Source organism: Lepidochelys kempii, chromosome 14 (assembly GCF_965140285.1).
Source record: "Lepidochelys kempii isolate rLepKem1 chromosome 14, rLepKem1.hap1, whole genome shotgun sequence".
Lineage (NCBI taxonomy): Eukaryota > Metazoa > Chordata > Testudines > Cheloniidae > Lepidochelys > Lepidochelys kempii.
Genome location: NC_136393.1, coordinates 26,022,445 through 26,044,398, shown reverse-complemented (window position 1 = coordinate 26,044,398; position 21,954 = coordinate 26,022,445). Strand labels below are relative to the sequence as shown.

Here is a 21,954-nt window from a genome sequence, read left to right as displayed (position 1 = left end):
GAGTGCTGGGGGAGTCCTCTCACACAGAGCTGACTTCAGCCTGTGTCTGCAGTAGGGTGTGGCCTTACCTGAGTCTGTGTGCTGCAAGAGGCCAGAGAGCCTAATTTAGCAAAGCAGGGAGAGGAAACCCAGGCTGCTTAAGCAGGAGAGGCTCAGTACATCAGGTGGCATCCCAGAACTGGGGTCCAACCCATCACAGTGTTTGCACTGATTTTCAGTTTAAACGTTGCTGTGTGTCCGGGGTTTGTAACGCTTGGCTTGGGGATAATTGCAACAGCCCATTATGGGGTTTGCTGTCCACTCTCTCAGCCTGAACTCCAATTTATTGTCGTTTCTTGTCTAGGGCTTTGTCTACACTTGGAATGTTATAGCCACACGGCTGCGCTGCTGTACCGCTACAGTGTAGACACTGCCTACACCAATGGAAGTGGTTTTCCCAATGGCCTAGGTAATGCACCTCCTCGAGAGGCAGGATCTAGGTCAACAGACAAATTCTTCCATTGACCAAGCACTGTCTACAATGCGGGTTAGTTCGGTTTAACGATGCCGCTCAGTGGGCGTGGATTTTTCACACCCCTGAGCAATGTAGTTAAGCGACTTACTTTTCTAGTGGAGACCAGGCCTAGGAGCACACTCAAGATTCCTTCTCTGCTTGTCTGTGTTCATGTTGCACCCTTACTTTTGCAGAGAAGTGTGAAATGATTGTGACTGTCTGTGAATCACCAGAGCATGGGGCTCAGCTCTGGGGTGCTCTCAGCATAGCTAACAGAGGCTCAGTGAAGCAGGAATTGGAAAGCACCCTGTTTTTCTAGCTTCAAAACAAAGCAGACTGCAGATGAAAGCAGCCCAGCTTCCCCTGAGGGCAGGGATGGTAGTGGGACTGGCTTATTGTCCAGGGGAGGCACTCTGGTAGGGCTGGAGTGTCGCTTGCTTCTATTGCTGTTACAGCAGAACCATGAGCTACCCTCCAGGCACACGGCAGGGTCTGACGCCATGGCGTTTCCCTGGGAAGGTCCCAGGTGAAGGTTTTCGCTAATGAGGACCTGGGTGTCTCTGGAATGTGGGGATGGGACATGAGTCTGGCATGTCCCAGGGCATTTCTACATGACAACCTTAAGTTGACCTATGTTAGGTCCACTTACAGCCACTGCAGTTATTACTGTGATGGTTCATATCCACACTGCTCTCCTGTCGATGGTGCGCATCCTCCCCAAGAGCGCTTCCACCAATTTAAGAGAGGCTGAGAGCCAGGGCTTTCAGCTCCCTGCAGCTCCCTGCCTGAAGCCTGGCAGCCCCCGGGTTCCTGGCTCCCTTGCTCCCATCCCCAGCTCTGGGCTGCCTGCTCCCCACCAGGAGTGGGCCAGCTGCCCAGGCTCTTGGCTTCCCGCTCTATACAGACACTGTGTCACCCTAGCTACACCGACATAAGCTACGCCTCTCGCAGAATTGGAGTTATTATGTCAGTGAAGTAGGGCACTTACATGGGTGGGAGCAAGGCTGTAGTGTGTATACTGACATTAGCTGCCTTATGTCAACCTAACTTTGTAGAGCAGACAAGGGCCCCATCTGGTTCCAACCCCGTGGAGGTCAGTGCTCTCTGAGTGCTAGTCGGTGTAAACTGGGGCCACACAGGTCATGGTCAGGAAGTTGCTCCAGGCCCTTCTTTGTACAAAATGGTGTTCACCTTTGGGCCTGAGAAATGGCGAGGGAAGAAGGTGGTGAAGCAAACACCAATCCTCTGCTCCTTGCTTTGCTTTTCACTAGCACCCAAGTCTGAAAGGAGGCAAATCACTTTTATTGAGTTGGACAAATGACATACCAACAAATGTTCTTTTCTAACCTTTCCCTGCAAAAAATATCTTCAAATAATAGGATTGTGTTTTTCCAAAAAAGTTCCTTATTGCTTTACATCAGTATCCCATTAAAGCGTGGCATTAGCGTTCCTTTATTAATGGAATATGACACACAAGTCTTATTATATTAGTGATTTTCACAGTGTAACTTAGTAAGCTATTTTTAATATTCTTATGGAGACATGCCAGTGTGAGAATATATTCATATTTGATAACAGAGAAATACGTTTTCAGCCGGTTTTGACTGACTTTTTAAATTGCCCAGGAGTGCAGAGGAATGTGACCCATCCAGCCAAGTGTGGATACCAAGGCAAGAGGAGCCTCAGAACCAGTGGAGAGCAAAACATGCCCTGGGCTTTGCCGGGCTGAAATCCTGGCCCCATTGAAGTCAATAGCAAATACTGCCCAGCTGCTGGGGAGGGCAGATGAGAGAGAACTGATACTATTGACAGTCACTTCTCCTCCTTCTCAGCCAATAGGCCGAATTCACTGCTGCTCCACTCCCCAGTGGAGTTACACCAGGGGCTCCAGGGGCATGGCTCCTCCCCGTTACTCCTCTCTGCTCTCTCTAGGCCCTTCTGGTACCGCCGGCTCATCTCAAGAGCAGTGGGTGCAAAGCTGCTCTGGCCCACAAGACAGCACAAGGGGCACAACACACACAAGTGGCCCTTGCGGTTGTGACATGACAGGCGTCAGCACCCTGACCAGCATCCATAGGCGAGCAGAACGAAGGCTGGATCGCTCCCCTCGCTTGACCATTCTTCCCCTTCCTTTAGTACTTTTACGAGACATTTCTGTGGTGCAAAGGGAAATTCTGCCTCTCCTAAGGGGCTTTTCTCCTCTGACAGCTACATTTCAGGCTCATTTCCAGGGCAGCAAACCTTTCCACCCAGCGAGCACCCATGTGTCGGGGGCTTTTTTCTCACTATCCTGGCTGTGGTATGCTAGGGGGTACTGGGTTAACATGTCAAACCAGAGTGCTTAGGCTTCTGTGAGGCTCAAATAAGCCTCCCTCAGGGAGCCTGCGGATCTAGAGCACAATCTGCAACACATTTCCTGTTCAGTGTATGAGGAAAGCACAGTGCCTGCGGGCATGCTAGCTAGCAAGGCGCTCAGCCAGCTGGGAGCTAGCTGCTTTGGCAGTACTACCAGTGTATTTAATAACTGGAGGAGCCCACATCTGAACAAAATCCGAACACAGCCAGACAGACTGACAGGCTCCCTGCTACCCCTTCCTGGGGCTCCACAGCCCAGAGAAATGTCCTCCCCTGCCCAGGACAGCTGATTCCTTTTGAGCTTAATCTCCTTCCCGTGTGTGCCAGTCTAGTAACACCTGCTCCCTCCTCCTTTCCTCCCCTCCAACCAGGCCCAGGTGGGGGTTGAGCCCAGCTATCTTCACTCCACAGGCTTCAGCCCATGACAGTCAGGGTACAGACACCCCAAGGGACACAGGAGGGCTGAACCCCAAAGTGTACGCAACTGAATCAGCTGGTTGTATGCAACATTATTGTGCATAAAAGTAGGCTGAGTATGGTTTTGTATGAAAGCTTATAATGGTTTGAACATGGTGGTCATTATGAGATCTGTATACAGGCCCTGGATAGGAATCAGTGTATTTATCTATAGAGAACAGTCACTCAGGACCGGTACTACAATTTCAAATGCACCTTGCAGGAGGGAGGGGCTCCTCCCAAGCCAGTTGTTTACATGACACTAACTTCAAATACCCATCCGTTGTCCAGCCAGGAAAAGACAACGGTGGACCACTAGAGTTCAAGGGAAAACACTGAACCAACTTGAAACTGAATAAAAAACCCCAGTCTTGGAGAAATAAGAGAAGAGGGTATTTCCCCCACCATGAATCACCATAGCCTGGGAAAAAGAAAAGCCTGCAAACACTTAAAAGAGAAGGGTTTGACATGAAGGCTACCCAGAAACCGAGGGGCAGCTGCTAAGTGGGGTGCTGCCTGTGAAACACGGGATTCCCTCTGGGATGGGGTGCTCTGGGATGGGGGTGCTCTGGAAACCTGTTCAGAGGCAACAGGTCACTTATCTTAGAAAGGGAAGTTCACTCATATCAGAGTGTGAAGCCAGAAGTTGCGTCTTTATGTTTATTTTCTGTGTAGTTTGTCTGTGTTGCTTTTCCTCACTATTCCACCGTTAGAGCTGGGCCTTTTCTATTAAATAAGCCTTTTGTTCAGTTTTACCCGAGCAGGTCTCCTGTGTGCAGACTGTGCGGAGTGCGTGTGCCCTGGTGAAGTGATGACTAGGAGCTGGTTTTGCTCCCTGGCGGGGTGATGAACCAGAGGGGAACAGTCTGAGTGTCTGCTGGTTAAGAACGTGGGGTAGAGGGATTTGGGGAGACTCTGGACCAGAAGGGCTGCTGGAGTCACCCTGCAAGGAGTAACTAGGCGGGTGGAAGCCAGGGGGAGACCTTGTGCATGTGGCTGGCTACGGGTGTCAGGGCTCTGAGCTGCAGCAGTACAGCACCAAGGCATGCAAGGGTACAGGACAGGCGGTGACAGAACCCCTTAATAGTGTGAGTGATCCACAAAATGTCCCAAGCACTTCCCCATCTGCAGAACTCCCAGGCAGACAGAGGCCTGGGCTGGGGCTGCCTTGGGGAGGAGGGGGGAGGGGCACAGCCCAGCCACGAGGATCCTCCCAGGACCCACATTTTCAGAGTTTGCACAAATAAGCCCATGTGGCCAGCTCCGCAGAGGCCCATCTAAGGGGGCCTGTGGAGCTCAGAGACCTTTCTTATTTCCGAGCTGCCGCATCAGGCCCCTCCTGCTGAGGGCTTGCCCACTGTATGCCAGGGCTTGCTCCAGGCGGTGTGGGCTACGTTGGCTAGGGAGCGTTTGCAGGCTCAGGCCCGTGGGCACGAGGAGGCTGCAGTGCGTATCTGCACTCCTGTACCGCCGCAGCAGGGGGCATTCCGCTGTCATTCCCTGAGGTGACGCACAGCCTCCATTAGCAGCACTTGCCACTGGGGGCCGTCACAAAGAGGCTGAAATTGTCCCTAGCCCAGCCGAAGGAGCTAGTGACTGAACAGCATTCTCCTGGCCACTTCGAAACAGGCCTCAGCTGCCAACAGGTGGATGTAATCTCGAAACCCCAAGAACCACAGCACCAGGCTGCAGGGCCCTTGGAAATACCTGGAGGAATCTCTGGCGAGATCTCCACCATGACAGCAATGTTTACAGGATTTGTGCATCTGTCGGGAAGCACTCTGTCATGTTTACATTATTATTATGATTCTTCCTGCTTTCTTCACATCTTTGTTGTAACTGCAGGCGTCAGAGTGTGGCTTCAGGGGGTTGCAAACCTAGCCTGGAGGAGAGGACGTGCCTTGCTCTCAAGGACCGTAATGAATCCGGAAAAGATCATAGAATCATAGAATCATAGAATATCAGAGTTGGAAGGGACCCCGAAGGTCATCTAGTCCAACCCCCTGCTCAAAGCAGGACCAATTCCCAGTTAAATCATCCCAGCCAGGGCTTTGTCAAGCCTGACCTTAAAAACCTCTAAGGAAGGAGATTCTACCACCTCCCTAGGTAACGCATTCCAGATCCTGTAACTGCAACACAGCCACAGCTCCTTGCATTGCTCCAGAAAGCTCAGTGCGTCAGTGCAGGAGCACTGTCAGCTGTGCACGGCAGAGAGGCCATAGGAGGTTCTGTACGGAGTCCATGTGCCGGGATAATCAGCTTTACACTAGGGAAGAGGCAGATCCTGCCCCCCTCTGGAGAGCCCCGCATATTCGTTCTGCAATGCCAGCAAGGGCAGGATTTGTGCCACATGCACTACGCACATTGCAGCACCTAGCTTAGCAGGCATCCCTGCATACCACTGACAGGCAGAGCATGGTGGGAGGGGGAGAAGTGAACAGGGCATTGAATGAACTCACCAACCCTTCCCAAACACTCAGTGGAGCAGCAGCGCAGGAGTAACAGGGGTGCAGCAGCCTCAGGGCTGCACTAGTGGCTGTGCAGAGATTCTGCTGCCACTCTGGAGCCTAGGAAGGAAGATCCCCTTCCACCCAGGCTACGCAGAGCCCCGTGTCCAGCCTAGTGTCTCAGGCCAGACGTAGGCCTGCTTTCACAGGTGATGAAACAGCTCAGAATTTCTCCTTTTCTTCATTTAAAACAGTGGAAGTGGTTTGCACAGCAGTAACAGAACACAGACTCCTAGCCAGGCCTTTCCCCTCTTCTGTAGCCATTCTCCTAATGCCACTCATGCTTAGTACTGGGAAGTCCCCGCAGTGTTAAACATCTGTGTGAAATGTGACTGTGCCAGATGTTACTGGAAGATGATGCAGCCTTGGGCTCGGAGACTGATTACTGTAAGTACAACTATTCCCAAGCACATGCTGAGCTAAACTTTGGGAAAAGAGTACCCACAACAAACATGAGAAAGAGCACAGACTCGGCCAAACGTCATGGGCAACGGCTGTAGGAAGCCTCTGCTTGCCATGCAACCAGGGAACAGGGCGCCATGGAACCAGGGAACAGCTCACTGTGCAGCCGGGGAACAGCTCACTGTGGAACCAGAGCGTCTTGCCATGCAGCCAGAGCATTGCCAGGGCTTACAAAGGAGCACTAGGGGCAGGCCTAGCTAATGTAGGCTCAGGGAGAGAGGTGTGTCTAGTCCCCAGGCCAGGTATAATGTACACAGCTGGTAGTTTCAGTCACCATGGGGAAGCTACAGGACTCTGGTTAGTCAATATAACAGGGTTCCTGCATTTGGATGCTGGACACACTACCGTCCTGCAGCACCTGGCTTTCCAGCTCCCACTTGGGTCACCACACAGGTTCTGTGTGTGGGCTGCAGTAACCACCCCGTTATCTTTGGGTATGTCCAGAACCCTCCCTGCATGAATCCTTGACAGACAGCACTCAGACTGGCTCTTCTTCACTCAGCTAGCCAGCCAAAGCCATGGCAGGATCTGGCTCCAAGGGCAAACAATATTAGCCTGGGGCTACCTCTGTCAATGACAGTTACGATGTGGTTCATTCCAAATGAGGTAGGGTGTGTAGCTAGGAATCTGTGCTGCAAGTGGGATTTTGTGGACTGCATCGTTCGATCTCTAAGCACTTACCTGTGTGCAGAGTTCAGAGAGCTCAGTGTAAACGCACGTGTGTACATGCACACTGAGTGCACTCTCTGTCTCACACACACACACATAGAGTGCGTTCTCTCTCTCTCATATATACACACAGTGCACGCTCTCTCTCTCTCACACACACACAGTGCTCTCTCTCACGCTCTCTCTCACACACACAGTGTGCTCTCTCTCACACTCTCTCTCACACACACACACAGTGCTCTCTCTCACGCTCTTTCTCTCTCTCACACACACAGTGTGCTCTGTCTCACACAGTGCATTCTCTCTCTCTCTCTCTCACACACATAGACACACACAGTGCATGCTCTCTCACACACACACACATAGTGCGCGTGCTCTCTCTCTCTCTCTCACACACACACACACACACATACACACACACAGAGTGCGCTCTCTCATGGAGTCTTTACTTCTGTTATTTCTTGTTGTTCTCCTAATCTAAAAATCATTCAGAGTGAAAATATCTCGTTTCTCTTTGTGAATGGAGAAATATAACACAGACAGTCCATTAACCAAGAACTGATTCATTCCAGTACGTTCAGAATTCATGGATCTTAAGGCCAGAAGGCAGCATTCTGATCCTCTAGACCAATGTTCCTCAATCTCTTTAGACTGGTGACCCTTTCTTCGAAATCAAAACTTTTTGCAGTCCTGTTACATTTACTATAAAAGTAAGAGTAAAATGCATCAAAGCTACCAATGATAAGCCTGTTGAATTTGTGTGTGTGTTTGTGTGTGTATCAAGAGATTGACATTGAATACCTGACCATGAAGAATCAGGGCATATGGTGGAGCCAGATTTTCTTTGATGAGATTGTGATATAATTTTCAGTGCTTTGTGACCCTCCCACTGAGTGCCTTTCATAACTGACCTGCTGAGAAACATAGTTCTAGTGTAACCAACAGCATGACACAGGCCCACAAGCCTGGGTGAGCTAGGGCAGATCTTTTAGACAGAGACACCAAGTCTTGGTATCCCGGGTGTGTTGTCCCAATGGTTAATGACGCCCAACATTGAACATTCGCACGACATTGCTAGTCTGAATTTGTCCATCTTCAGTTTCCAGGCATGGGATCTTGATGTCTTTGCTAGATTAGAGAGTCTCCTTCCGTAAAAAATCTTCTTCCCATGTGGAGCACAGAAATGCTGGACCAGCTCACACCAGTCCTCCTGCGTACTCTCTGACTGAAGCTAGTCCCAAATGCTCCAGATAGGGTGACCATGTAAATGTAAAAAATCGGGACAGGGATGGGGGGTAATAGGTGCCTATATAAGAAAAAACCCCAAAATTGGGACTGTCCCTACAAAATTGGGACATCTGGTCACCCTAGCTCCAGAGAAAGAGGAAGACTGCTCAAGGTCCGGGCGGGTTTGTACTCAGGGCAGTTAGCCGATGCCGCCATTCGCTGCTGCCCATGCTACCACAGCTACACAGCTATTTTTAGCACACTAGCTCAGTGAGAGCTAGCGTGCGTATGTCTGCTTGAGCAGGGACTCTCTCCCCAAGGCTCCAAGTGTAGACATAACCAGGGTGGCCTCTGGGGACAGTCACAGCAGGGAGAAAGCTGTTTGAGACATCACCTTGTGGAGTTCTCAGAACAAGTCAAAGGACTTTACAAGATGTGCAGTCGCAAAACCAACATGCAAAGAATCACAAATATAAATAAGAGGGAAGGTAAGTGCAAACTGTGTTCAGAGGACCAGAACTTGTATTCATCCAGCTCCAGATGGCAAAGGGGAAAGTTTATAATCACTCACATACTTAGTTTATTTAACCACAGTCATGGTTATAAGGGAAAGAAAATGGACACAAGCCTAAATATTGAGTGTTAAATCCTGCACAAGAAGGTGTGGAGGAAGTGATATAAGGAGACAAAGCCTCCTACGTGGGACTTGATCCTGTGTGATGCGAGCACTGGCCACGCTCCAGCACAGCATGTAAGCAAGTGCTGAACATTAAGCACAGGAGCAGCTCCACTGGCATCCTTTGCGGTTAAGCTCCTTTTGGAGTAAGATATCTGGAACAATAGGAGCCACTGCCCAAAACACAGGCTGGTCAGGAGCTTAGCTATGTGGGTGGAGGGATTTCCCTGGGGGCTGTATGTGACTATAACAGGGTTCAGAAAAGAACTAGATAAGTTCATGGAGGATAGGTCCATCAAAGGCTATTATTCAGGATGGGCAGGGATGGTGTCCCTAGCCTCTGTTTGCCAGAAGGTGGGAATGGGCGACAGGGGATGGATCACTTGATGATTACCTGTTCCATTCATTCCCTCTGTGGCATCTGGCACTGGCCACTGTCGAAAGAGAGGATACTGGGCTAGATGGACCTTTGGTCTGACCCAGTATGGCCGTTCTTATGTTCTTATGAACACAGAGGTCTGGGTATTGCTTTGGTGGGGCTGAGTGTGCGTGAGTGTTGGGCAGCCACAGACAGAAAGACAGCCGAACCAGACAGAGATGGCTGCAGAAAGTGTTGCATCCAGCAGGGGGGAATTCTATATTAGACGTCGTCTTGGCGGATAAAGAGGAACTGATCGCAGAGTGAAAACTTAATGGTAATTTAGGTACAAGTGATTGTGACTTGATCCCATTTATCATGTACAAGCAGAATAAAGTCCAGAGCAGTAATATATATACTTGGTGCTTTAAAAGATCCAATTTCACAAAGCTGAAATCAATTATGAGCCAAATCAGCTGGGAGGAAGAATTTAATCAGAAAAATGTGAATGATGTTTGGGAAATGTTTGGGAATACCTTACTAGATACCCAAAAGCCACAATCCCATAACTGAGGAAGAAGGCTGTGCTGTTAAAAATACAATTTGGTTTAGAGCATCAGAGAAGGCAGCTATACAAAATAAAATAAATAATATTTAACAAATGGAAGAAAGAGAAAGTTGATAGTAATGAACATAGATCGGAAGTTAGGAATTGTTGAAAATTGATAAGGGAAGCTGTCATAAATATAAAGGGAAGGATAAACCCCTTTGAAATCCCTCCTGGCCAGAGGAAAAACTCCTCTCACCTGTAAAGGGTTAAGAATCTAAAGGTAACCTCGCTGGCACCTGACCAAAATGACCAATGAGGAGACAAGATACTTTCAAAAGCTAGGAGGAGGGAGAGAAACAAAGAGTCTCTGTCTGTCTATATGCTGTTTCTGCCGGGGATAGACCAGGAATGGAGTCTTAAAACTTTTAAAAAAGAAAAGGAGTACTTGTGGCACCTTAGAGACTAACCAATTTATTTGAGCATGAGCTTTCGTGAGCTCACTTCATCTGTGAGCTCACTTCATCAGCTCACTGTAGCTCACGAAAGCTCATGCTCAAATAAATTGGTTAGTCTCTAAGGTGCCACAAGTACTCCTTTTCTTTTTGCGAATACAGACTAACACAGCTATTACTCTGAAACCTTAGAACTTTTAGTAAGTAATCTAGCTAGGTACGTGTTAGATTATGATTTCTTTAAATGGCTGAGAAAAGAATTGTGCTGAATAGAATAACTATTTCTGTCTGTGTATCTTTTTTGTAACTTAAGTTTTTGCCTAGAGGGATCTCTAGGTTTTCAATCTAATTACCCTGTAAGGTATCTACCATCCTGATTTTACAGAGGTGATTTCTTTACTTCTATTTACTTCTATTTCTATTAAAAGTCTTCTTGTAAGAAAACTGAATGCTTTTTCATTGTTCTCAGATCAAAGGATTTGGGTCTGTGGTCACCTATGCAAATTGGTGAGGCTTTTTATCCATTTCCCAGGAAAGGGGGGGTGCAAGTGTTGGGAGGATTGTTCATTGTTCTTAAGATCCAAGGGTCTGGGTCTGTAGTCACCTAGGCAAACTGGTGAGGCTTTTTACCAAACCTTGTCCAGGAAATGGGGTGCAAGGTTTTGGGAAGTATTTTGGGGGGAAAGACGTTTCCAAACAGCTCTTCCCCAGTAACCAGTATTTGTTTGGTGGTGGTAGCGGCCAATCCAAGGACAAAGGGTGGAATATTTTGTACCTTGGGGAAGTTTTGACCTAAGCTGGTAAAGATAGGAGGTTTTTCATGCAGGTCCCCACATCTGTACCCTAGCGTTCAGAGTGGGGAAGGAACCTTGACAGAAGCAAAGGGGCACAAGGAAAAAACTATGGCCAGCAGAGCTGAAGACAATAAGAAGGAGTTTGTTAAATATATTGGGAACAAAAAGTATCCTGACAATAGTACTGGTCCCTTATTTGAGAGAAATGGCAGAGTTACCAATAATAATGTAGAAAAGGGAGAAGAATTCAATAAATGTTTCTATTCTCTATTTGGGTGAAAAAAACAGATGATGTAGTCATATCTAGGGTTACCATACACCTGGGTTTTCCCAGAAGTGACCTCTTTTTTCATCCTTCGGCCTCCATCTGGGCGGATTTTTGAAATAAGAGGAAATATCTGGAATTTTTCTGCTCTAGACACTGCAGGTCAGAAAAAGCTGTGTGTGCACCCTGATTGGTTCCTTCCCTGTATCTGCACTGCTGGATCTCTCCCACCCCAGCCCTCGCGCAGCCCAGCCCACCAGGTAAGCAAAGCCGCCAAACACCTCTTGGCTGGGTCACCTGCCCTGCTACGGGGCCTCAGAGCCCAGCCAGCAAGGGTAACAGGGCCAGGCCCTAGCTCCCTGCCCTGGGGAGGGGGAGAGATCCACAGGGAAGCGCTGACTGATGGGCTGATGCTGCATCCCAGACCTGTGCCAGCCACCCTGCCACCATGACAGGGAACGACACTGCCCCACACCTTGAGAGTGAGGCCACAGGTACTCCCTCCAGCACCCCTCAAACCCCCTTCAGTACTCCCAAATATCCATCCAAGTACACACATACCCCTCCAGCACCCCCTACCTGTACCCCCTCTTCTGCTCCTCCTCCCCCCAGTAGTGTCCTTTATTTGGGAACTTTAAATATGGTAACCCTAGTCATATCATATGCTCTTTTCATGTGCTAGTAACTCTGAAGGATGTTATGCAGAAGAGACTGAAGCTAGACATTTTTAAATCAGCAGGTCCAGATAATTTGCATCCAAGAGTTTTAAAAGAGCTGGACTGATTTTCGGTAAGTATTGGAACACTGGGGAAGTTCCAGGAGATTGGAAAAAAACTAATGTGGTGCCAATTTTTAAAAATGGTAAATGGGATGACCCGGTAATTCCAGGCCTGTCAGTCTGACATCAATCCTGGGCAAGATAAAGGAGTGACTGATATGGGACTCAATTAATAAAGAATTAAAATTATTTAATGCCAATCAACATGGGTTTATGGAAAATAGATCCTGTCAAACTAATTTGCTAGCTATTTTTGATGAGATTACAAATTTGGATGCTAAAGGTCATAGTGACAGGTTTCAGAGTAACAGCCATGTTAGTCTGTATTCGCAAAAAGAAAAGGAGTACTTGTGGCACCTTAGAGACTAACCAATTTATTTGAGCATGAGCTTTCGTGAGCTACAGCTCACTTCATCGGATGCATACCGTGGAAACTGTGTTGATGTAACTTTAACTTCCATAAGACATTTGACTTGGTACCACGTGACATTTTGATTAAAAAAATAGAGAGCTATAAAATTAACATGGTCCACCATGATGGGGTGTTCACCCCACACCTCACCTGAAGGGGTTAAGGGGCTAATTAAGCGAGTAGGCCGCACCTGGGGGAGAATTAAGCTGGATAGACAAGCCCTAATGGAAGGTGAAGTCCAGCCGGGCAAGGACAGGCTGAGGAGCTATAAAGTCAGGAATTAGGGAGTAAGAAGGTGGCTGCAGTGCAGAAGGCCTGCAGTATCTCTCTGGACTTGGACAGGGGTAGGAAAAGGCTGAGGCAAACAGCAGCAAGGTTCACGGTGGTGCAGACCTTGGCCACTGATTAGAGGGTCCCTGGGCTGAAACCTGGAGTAGAGGGTGGATCCACGTTCCCCTACCAGCCACGGGGGAAGTGGCACAGTCTGGGCAGTGAATGGGAAGACTGCCTGAGACAGTTTGTGTGGACAGACTTTGACGCCACCCCAGAAGGTGAAGCATGGATAGGGATCTGGCTGGAGGGCCAAGCCTCGAAGAGAGAGCACCCCGAGCTGTAGAAGAGAGAGAGGCTGCAGGGCCTGCAAATGCATGACAGAAGGGGCATCGGCTGTGGAAGGAGCTAATTCATAGAGAAGCCAGGAGAAGGTGCCTTGCAGTGAGCATGCCCTGTGATACACACACATTAATTGGATTAAAAGCTGGCTATCCAATAGATTTAAAATGTAACTGTAGAAGGGGAATCCCCACTGAGTGGGTGTTTCTAGTGGGGTCCCAAGGGATTGGTTCTTGGCCCTGTGCTATTTCACATTTTTATAAAATGACTTGGAAGAAAACATAAAATTAGCACTTTTAATGTTTGCAGTTGACACAAAAATTGGGGGAGTTGCAAATAATGAAGAGGCCAGGTCACTGATACGGAGTGATCAGGATTGCTTGGTAAACAGGGCTCAAGCCAGCAATAAGTGTTTTAATATGGATGTCAGCCAGAGTCACAGGATGAGGGACTCTATTCTGGGAAGCAGAGATTTGGGGTCATGGTCAATAATCAGCTGAACATAGGAACAAGGGAATACTGAGTAGGAGCAGAGAGGTTATTTCACCTCTATATTTGGCACCAGTGTGATTGCTGCTGGAATCCTCTGCCCAGTTCTGGTGACCACAATTGAAGAAGGATGTTGATAAATTGGTGGAGAGTCAGAGGCGAGCCATGAGAATGATTACAGGGTTAGATAATCTGATTTATCATGATAGACTCAATGAGCTCAATCTATTTAGTTTAACAAAGAGAAGATTAAGGGGTGACTTGATCACCGTCTATAGCTACCTATATGGGGAACAAATATCTAGTAAAGGGCTCTCAGCCTAGCAGAGAAAGGTCTAAAATGATCCAATGTCTGGAAATAGAAGCTAGACAAATTCAAACTCGAAATAAGGCATACATTTTAACGGTGACCATAATTAACCATTGGAACAACTTACCCAGGGGTGTGGTGGATTCTCCATCACTGATCATTTTAAATCAAGCTTGGATATTTTTCTAAAGGATCTGCTCCAGGAATTATATTGGGGCAGGTCTCTGACTTGTGTCATGCAGGAGGTCAGCCTACATGATCACAATAGTCCCTTCCAGCCTTGGAATCTATAAGTCTGTGTTATCTTAACCTCAGCAAGGGACTTTGGGCGGCATCCTCTCAGCATGGCCTGCATTCTGTGTTCCTAGATGAATACATTTACATGTATTAAAATGCACATTGTTGGCTTGTGCCCAGTTTACCAAGTGATCCTGATCTGCCCTCTTCATTATTTACCAGTCCCCCAATTTTTTTGTCATCTGCAAACTTTATCAGTGATGATTTTCTCTTTTCTTCCAGGTCATTGATCAATATGTTAAATGGTACAGAGCCAGGAACAGATTTCTGCCAGACCCCACTGGCTCAATTATGATTCCCTGTTTACAATTACATGGTGAGACTTATCAGTTGGCCAGGTTTTAATCCATTTAATTGTGTCATGTTAATTTGATATTGTTCTAGTTTTTTAATCAAAATGTCATGTGGCTCTTTCCAACCTGCCACAGTCTCTTTTATGCCCTCCCAGGGTCAGAGTTTCTGAAGATTTTGGAACTTGCAATCAGGTGGCTTGAACTGCCTTCTGGTTACGGCTGAGGAGAGAGAATGTACTTGAAAATAAACAAACCCCTCAGTGGCTTGTGTGGTGCCTCTACAAATGAGATGCTGCTCAAAGTTTTATTACGGAAATTTTGTTCTGTGACAAATATGTTATGAATGGCTTGACTTGAAAACATGCCAACATGTATGTGCTGCTATCACACCATTCAATGACTTTAACTTGCTGCGAACATTCTTGTGATAAATCATGGAAAAACTGACTTGTGCTATCTTTAGTCCCTGCAATGTTTCACTCTCACAAGTCACTCACAGCTCTAAAAATACAGTTTATATCATTGGATTCTTGGAATTCCTTCAGCTCTTACACTCAGATTGAAGTGGCATTAAAGTCTGGCTTGGAGGTTCAGGACTGCAGGCTGATATTTCATTGGGGACGAGCTATCACTCGGGTTCGATACGTTGTTTGCAATATTAATTTGATTTGGATCTAAAGCTAATTTGGAAAATCTTCCTGCAGATGCACCTCTTACCTGGCTATGGGGAACCAGGGCCAGAATGAGCTTGGGACAAGACAGTAATTTAATAACCACACTTGGATTCCTATATATCTTTAAACTGAAACACATGCACACGGGGTAGACGGCTCGCCAGGAGATCAGTGAAGAGAAGATTTGGGGAGTTCAGGTTACCCCTCAAAGCCAACAGAGAGCAGATCCCTTTTTGCCTGAGATGTATCATTTTGTGTTGAGGTTTGGGGTCAGAAGTCTATATATTGTTTTTCTAATGTTTTATCGAAGGGACTTTGTAATTGATTCAAAGGCACCACCAGCAAGATAGCCCTGACCTTCCAACAGCACGTGTTTTCTGGATTTGATTACCAGCTCTCCAGTGCTTGATAGTTTGAGCAGAATTTAATGCTTTCTAATTTTCCTTGATAGGGACCATGAAGCACATTGTGTTCTTTATCCCAACTGGCAGCTCAACAAAGCTCAGCAATAAAAAGCCTCATTTGTGTAATAAACAGTTGTACAATCTACTACTTATGAACAAGGTCCCTGAAAATGTGCAACCTTTCTGCACATTATGCTAAACACAAACCAGATGGGCATTTCCAAATTCTCCTCTTTGTTGCAGGGGGGCTGAGGAGCTGGTAGTCAGAGGGTCTATTTCACTAGACAAATAAACAACAGAATCTGACTGTGTTTCTCTCCAGAATCTGCAACGGGAAACCTGCATGGAAGACGTTATGCACAATGCAGGCAAAATCCTGCCGAGTGTGTGTGGTCGCTCGTGGCCTGCCCAGAAAGGGAAGGGCAGGGCACAAGGGAAAGCAAATCTGCACCTGAGATTTTGCCCTCCCTTTGTCATGGGAGGGATGCGCAGAACTCCTCATGCTCTGAGCAGCCTTGAGAAATACTAAGAGCTTCTCAGGAAGCTGTTTGATGTGGTGCATCACTTACAAGTCTTGAGAATCCGTGCATTCTTGTGACAATCAGTGATACAATGAGGTCATTGCTGGAGAGATCAATCTAAAAGCAAACAGGCTGACTCCAGGGCGGAGCATTGTTCATACAACTCGCATCCCAAACCTTGGCCTACAGCCACAGAATCATACAACAGAATCAAAAATGGGAGTAGAAGAGAAAGAGTAATGGAGAGGCATGGACTAGGGAGAAAGGGCATTTCCACTGGGGCTTGAAATGAGTGGGAGAAGACATGAGGGGAGACACTGGAAAGTGTTCCCACAGCGGGACGGGCAGAGGCGAAGAGGTAGCAGTGCAGCGATTGTGTGATGGGACAGAAAGGGAGCCATTACTAAATAAACAGAGTGAGCAGAGAGCAGGAGGGGTGAGACATGGCCCAGGCAGGGGCTGAGCAAGTCTGAACACGGCCTGAAAGCGAGGAGCACAATTCCTAAGTGGATCCTGAGAGGAGCACTTCAAGAGAAGGCAGGATACCTACCCAGTCAGTCTGCTGCCGCAGGTCTACAGTGCCCATAAAGAGTGGAGTGCTAGACCTCAGGAGAGGCACCCAGAACATTCCTCAGCCACGCTCAGCTAAAGAGAGCAAACACTTTATCTTTGGACCTAGCAACTGTAAATAAGGCTGTAGACAGGACTTCCCGAAACCATCCTTTCAGGTCCTCTCCAATGAGGCAGGGAAGCTGAGCACTCAGGAGAGGAGCTGATATGTGGGCCTGCAAAGGACATGCATTCCAAGAACTCCAGTAACAGGGCTGCAGCTTCCTTGGATACCATGATCAACCGGGCCCCTCCTCTCCAGAGCCCATGGGAACAGGGCCTCTCTCCTCTCCAGCCCCCTCGGGAACGGGGCCTCTCTCCTCTCCAGAGCCTATGGGAACAGGGCCCCTCATCTCCAGAGCCCATGGGAATGGGGCCCCTCTCCTCTCCAGAGACCATGGGAATGCGGCCTGTCAGGGTTCCTCCCCACTCTGAACTCTGGGGTACAGATGTGGGGACCCAGAAGAAAGACCCCCTAAGCTTATATTCCACCATCTTTGGTTAAAAACTTCCCCAAGGCACAAATTCCTTTCCTTGTTCTTGGACGGTATTGCTGCGACCACCAAGTGATTTAAACAAATATTAATGGAAGGGGCCACTTGGAGCCCTATTCTCCCAAAAATATCCCACCAAGCCCCTTCCTGGGGTGGCTTGAGAATAATATACCAACCAAATAGGTTAACAAGGTGAGCACAGACCAGATCCTTGGGTTTTTAGGATACTAACAACCAAGCAGGTTCTTAAAAGAAGAACTTCATAATAAAAAAAAAGTAAAAGAAGCACCTCTGTAAAATCAGGATGGAAGGTAATTTTACAGGGTAATAAAAAGGTTTAAAACACAGAGGATGCCCCTCTAGGCTCAACTTTAAAGTTACGAAACAGGAATAAAACTCCCTCTTGGCACAGGGAAAATTCACAAGCTAAAACAAACGATAATCTAACGCATTTCCTTGCTGTTACTTACAATTTATGTAATTTTAGATGTATCATTTCAGTAGGAGCTGGATTACCTGCTTGGTCTCTCTCTTTGTCTCAAGAGGGAACACAAAGAGAGTGCAAACAAAACCTCCCCCTTCTCTGGGTGACCCTACTGCCCTCAGTGACCCCTGGCTCATTGCTTTCCATGACCCCTTAGTGGCACCATTACTCTCAGTGACCCTTTACTCCTGGGCAGCTGCATTGCCCACAGTGACCCCTGGGTGGCCCCCTACCCTAAGTGACCCCGGATGGCCCCACTGACTCCTGTGTGGCTCAGTTGCCAGTATGGCTTCTGGGTTTTGCACAGGTGTATCTGCCTGGAACTTAGCAAATGGTTCTGCTGCTGCTGCACAAGAAAGTGCAGCCCCGTCACCCTGCCTTGGAGCCGGGCAGGCTCTGCAGGCGGATGGGAGTAAAACTCGTTGGAAACGTATGTTGATCACCGCAGCCAGGAGAGGTGACTGATGCATGCGGGGTGCTGGACGGGGCTGTTTCGATACAGTCCCTGTTCGGAGTGGATTCTGCAAGGGGCTGAGCACCCTTAGTGCATCATGGCCCAGATGTACAGCTCCGGGTGTGACATTTTTGAGGGTGAAACTCACTTCTTTTCGTCCATGGCCTCCCAGTATTGTGTGTGTGGCCAGGGGCTGGGGGTCAGGGGTCAGAGGGGAAGTTAGTGACCTTCTCTCACCAGCCAAGCCCTGCTGGGGCTGGGGGGCTACAGGGAGGCAATGGTCCCCTGCCAGAAATACTCCCCTGCCCCCACAATGATATCAGTCTCTGCCTCCTCCTCCCTGCAGCGAGGGCAGTGGATTGCCTCTGCTGGGGAAGCCAGCCATGGCAAAGGGACCTCCTGTGTCCCACAATGGCTGGGGTCTCCCTTGGCAGTGCCCTGGAGATGATGGGAGTGTGGTCCAGCTGCTCACCCCCTGAAGTCAGCAGGAGAGGAGGGGAGTCACTGGGCCCTCCCCAGCAAGGGTGATTTTTCAGGCACCTGGACAACAGGGGGGAGGGTCTGGCGCCGGGATGGGCAGCAGGATTGAAGGCAGGAGCACTTTGGGAAGGATTGGGAGCAGGAGCAGCTAGGGGGCAGTGGGAGGGCTAGGACCCCTGCCCAGAAGCTCCCTTAGGGCTTGAGGCTCTGGGTCCCTCCCTGCAGAGTGAATCATGCTGGTCTCCGTGGGGCAGAGAGATGCTGTCAGAGAAGCTTCTGCTCCACCGGGAGGGCACACAGGCTACGGGGAGGAGCAGCCACTCCTCTTCTTCCCTCCCCAACCCACAAATTTAAAGGGCCAGCTGTCAGCCTCTCTCATCAGCTGTGCATGAGATCACAGTTGTTACATCAAAGGGAAATGTGCATAACACTTGGCAGGCTTGCCAACTCCAGCTGAAGACAAAATGTGATGAAGGGGCTCAGCTTCTCCCAAAGTTAGAGGAACAGGCTCTTTACGATGATCATTCCAGGCAATTATATTTATTTAAAATGGAAAAATAAAGAAGGTTAGGAGGACAGCAACACCCTGGCTGGTTGGCCAGGGTGTCAGAGGTGCTTACTCTTTCCTAAGGATTTCTTAAATGACCCAGCTATAAGGAGGTACAGCTATGGAGTTGTATGCAGCCAAGAGTGCTATGACAGCACAGTATAAATTAGTCAGATTAGTCAGACTAATTAGTCTGACTAGATTAGTCAGAAGGCTGACACCGGTCTCACTGTGATCAGCTGGTGCACCCTTGATCTACAAGTGCATAGTTTACCAGCAATTTTGATTGGCAGTAACTGGCTTTGGCATGTGGGTGCCTAGTAATTACAGAGCTGGGAACTTTTCTGTCTTTACCGTTAAAAAAACCTTGGTAAGTTAAATGCAAAACACTATTTGAAGCTTGCAAGGAAATGTAAATTGTGAAATTGACTATTGAAAGATCAGTCTTAACTGTGCACCCTTATGTGTATGCCTTCGGTAGCAGTCTTTAAATTCAAGATCATATCTTAGGTATCTATGATTGTATGTAAAATTGGTCCCATGATATGATAGTGACTGAAAAATAGCATGTGACTGATTACTTAAAGGCTCTGGGACTGATTCATCACTGCTTTACTCCAGTTTGTTGCCGGTAGAACTCCACTGGCATTAGTCAGGTTACTCCTGATTTTCCGTAATGCATGCAGTCAAAGGAGCAAGGCATTGTAACGTCAAGATTCACTTTCACATTTCCTGATTTTTGAAGACTTAATGCTGATGGTGCATGCAAGGAATTTTCATCATGTAATATATTAAACAGTTGCCAACTACCTTATACTGCCTAAAAGAAACAGCAAACAACTCCAGCAGGCTTTGCTTAGATTGGGTTTTATCCTACTCTCACTTTACACAGGTTTCCCACAGCTGTAACTCCACTGACTTTCATGGAGTTACTCTCGATTTACACCATTGTCAGTGAGATCAGAAACTGGCCCTGTGTTATAGAGTCATAGAGTTCAAGGCCAAAAGCCCCCGCACTCTGAAACCTATTATGGAAATGAGACCAAAGTATCGCAGCCCACAGGAGACTAGACTAGCCTGTGCCACAGGCAGCCCTAGGCCCCCACTAGGGCAGGGAAATGGCTAAATGAGAGATAGCCAGCTAATCCTGGTAAGTGACCCACACCCACATGCTGCAAAGTAGGGCAAAAAAGGCACAAGGTCACCGCGCATCTGACCTGGGGAAATATTCCCTTCCGAGCCCACATATGGCGATGAGTTAGATCCTGAGCATGTGAGCATGAACCACCCAGCCAAGCACCTGGAAGAAAGAATGGTTTAGGCGGTGGTGTGCAAACTTTTCCAGTCCCGCCCCTCCCCCTTCCTTTCATGGAATTTGTTGCACCTCCCTTCCATTCCCACCCTTACTTCTGTGCTGCTGCTGGCAGTGGTACTGCCTTCAGAGCTGGGCGGCTGGACAGCAGCCACTGCTGGCCGAGTGTTCATGTGGTTTGTGGCACAGGAGGACTATTTTTTTTAATCCAACTCCTGCCCCACCCTGCAATATCCACTCCACTCCCACTTGCTCCCGCTTGTTTGTTGAATGTTTATCTTACTCCCGCTATTATGGCAGTGGGTCCTGAGAGACCCATGGGATCCTAGTCCCACTTCAGGGCTCTAAAGTCTGCTGTGAAAAGTGTTATTTGTATGTTTGTTTTTTAAAAGAGCAAAAGGCTGAAGTTTCTTTGTACCCCCCTGCAGAGAACCTCTTGCGTCCCCCAGGGCCGGGGTGGGGGTGCATCCTTCAGTTTGCATACCACTAGTTTATGCCGCCTCACAACCCTGGCCCACTCTGCCCAGTGCCCCATCTCCATCTGTGGCCATCCCTGATGCTTCAGAGGAAGGAGATTAAAAAAAAAAAAAAAAAAAAAAAACCGCTCCCAGAATAAATGATCTGGAAAAAGGGGTAAACAGTGAGGTGGCAAAGTATGCAGATGATATAAAACGACTCAACATAATTAAGTCCAAAGCTGGCTGCAAAAAGTTACAAAGGGAACTCACAAAACTGGGTGACTGGGCAACAAAATGGCAGATGAAATTCAATGTTGATAAATGCAACGTAAAGTACATTCAAAAACATAATCCCAACTATGCATACAAGATGATGGGTTCTAAATTAGCTGTTACCACTCAAGAAAGATATCTTGAAGTCATTGTGGATAGTTCTCTATAGCCACTATACAAATCCATGGTACGCCTGCACCTTGAATACTGTGTGCAGTTCTGGTCACCCCATCTCAAAAAAGATATATTAGAATTTGAAAAAGTACAGAGAAGGGCAACCAAAGTGATTAGGGGTATGGGACAGTCTGACGGTAGCATTTAAGGCTGACATAGAAGCACTGAATTTAGGAGCAATTTCCGATCTCCCATTTACTTACAGGTTTAAAGCATTATCTTCCAAAGCATCTTTCAAAGCACCAGAGTAATACAGTTCCCATCCACTTAAATCCTGAATTAACATCACTCCACAGCTGTCATCAAGCATGATCTTGCTCAGACAGTTCTACCTTTTCTTACTAGAATGGAAAAGGGACTCACCATTCTTCCTCTCGGCAAAGGCTGAGACTTTGGTGCATATGGTTAAGTCTTTCGCTTCTTCTGCACCCTTCTCTTTCTGTGTCTTTTCTTCTTCATTCCCACGGGGTGTATTGGTCTGGTCTGAAGGCTCCTGTTGGATCACACCGTTCATCACCATGCCTGAAAGGACTGATCCAGAGTCTTGCAGCTCCACTTTGAAAGAGAAGGCTTCCAGTAGGTCAGATCTCCAGCGCCAACTCTAGAAAAGACTGG

General features: G+C 47.8%; 1 protein-coding gene across 1 annotated transcript in view; it reads right to left on the bottom strand.

Annotated features, from left to right (window-relative positions):
* Positions 1 to 21,954, bottom strand: part of MYOCD (myocardin) — a 471,633-nt gene that overhangs the window by 209,239 nt on the left and 240,440 nt on the right. The window contains exon 2 of the mRNA XM_078848423.1: positions 21,703 to 21,950. Within this exon, the coding sequence (XP_078704549.1) occupies positions 21,703 to 21,859 (157 nt within the window). The 5' untranslated portion in view covers positions 21,860 to 21,950. The remainder of the gene's footprint in view (positions 1 to 21,702; positions 21,951 to 21,954) is intronic.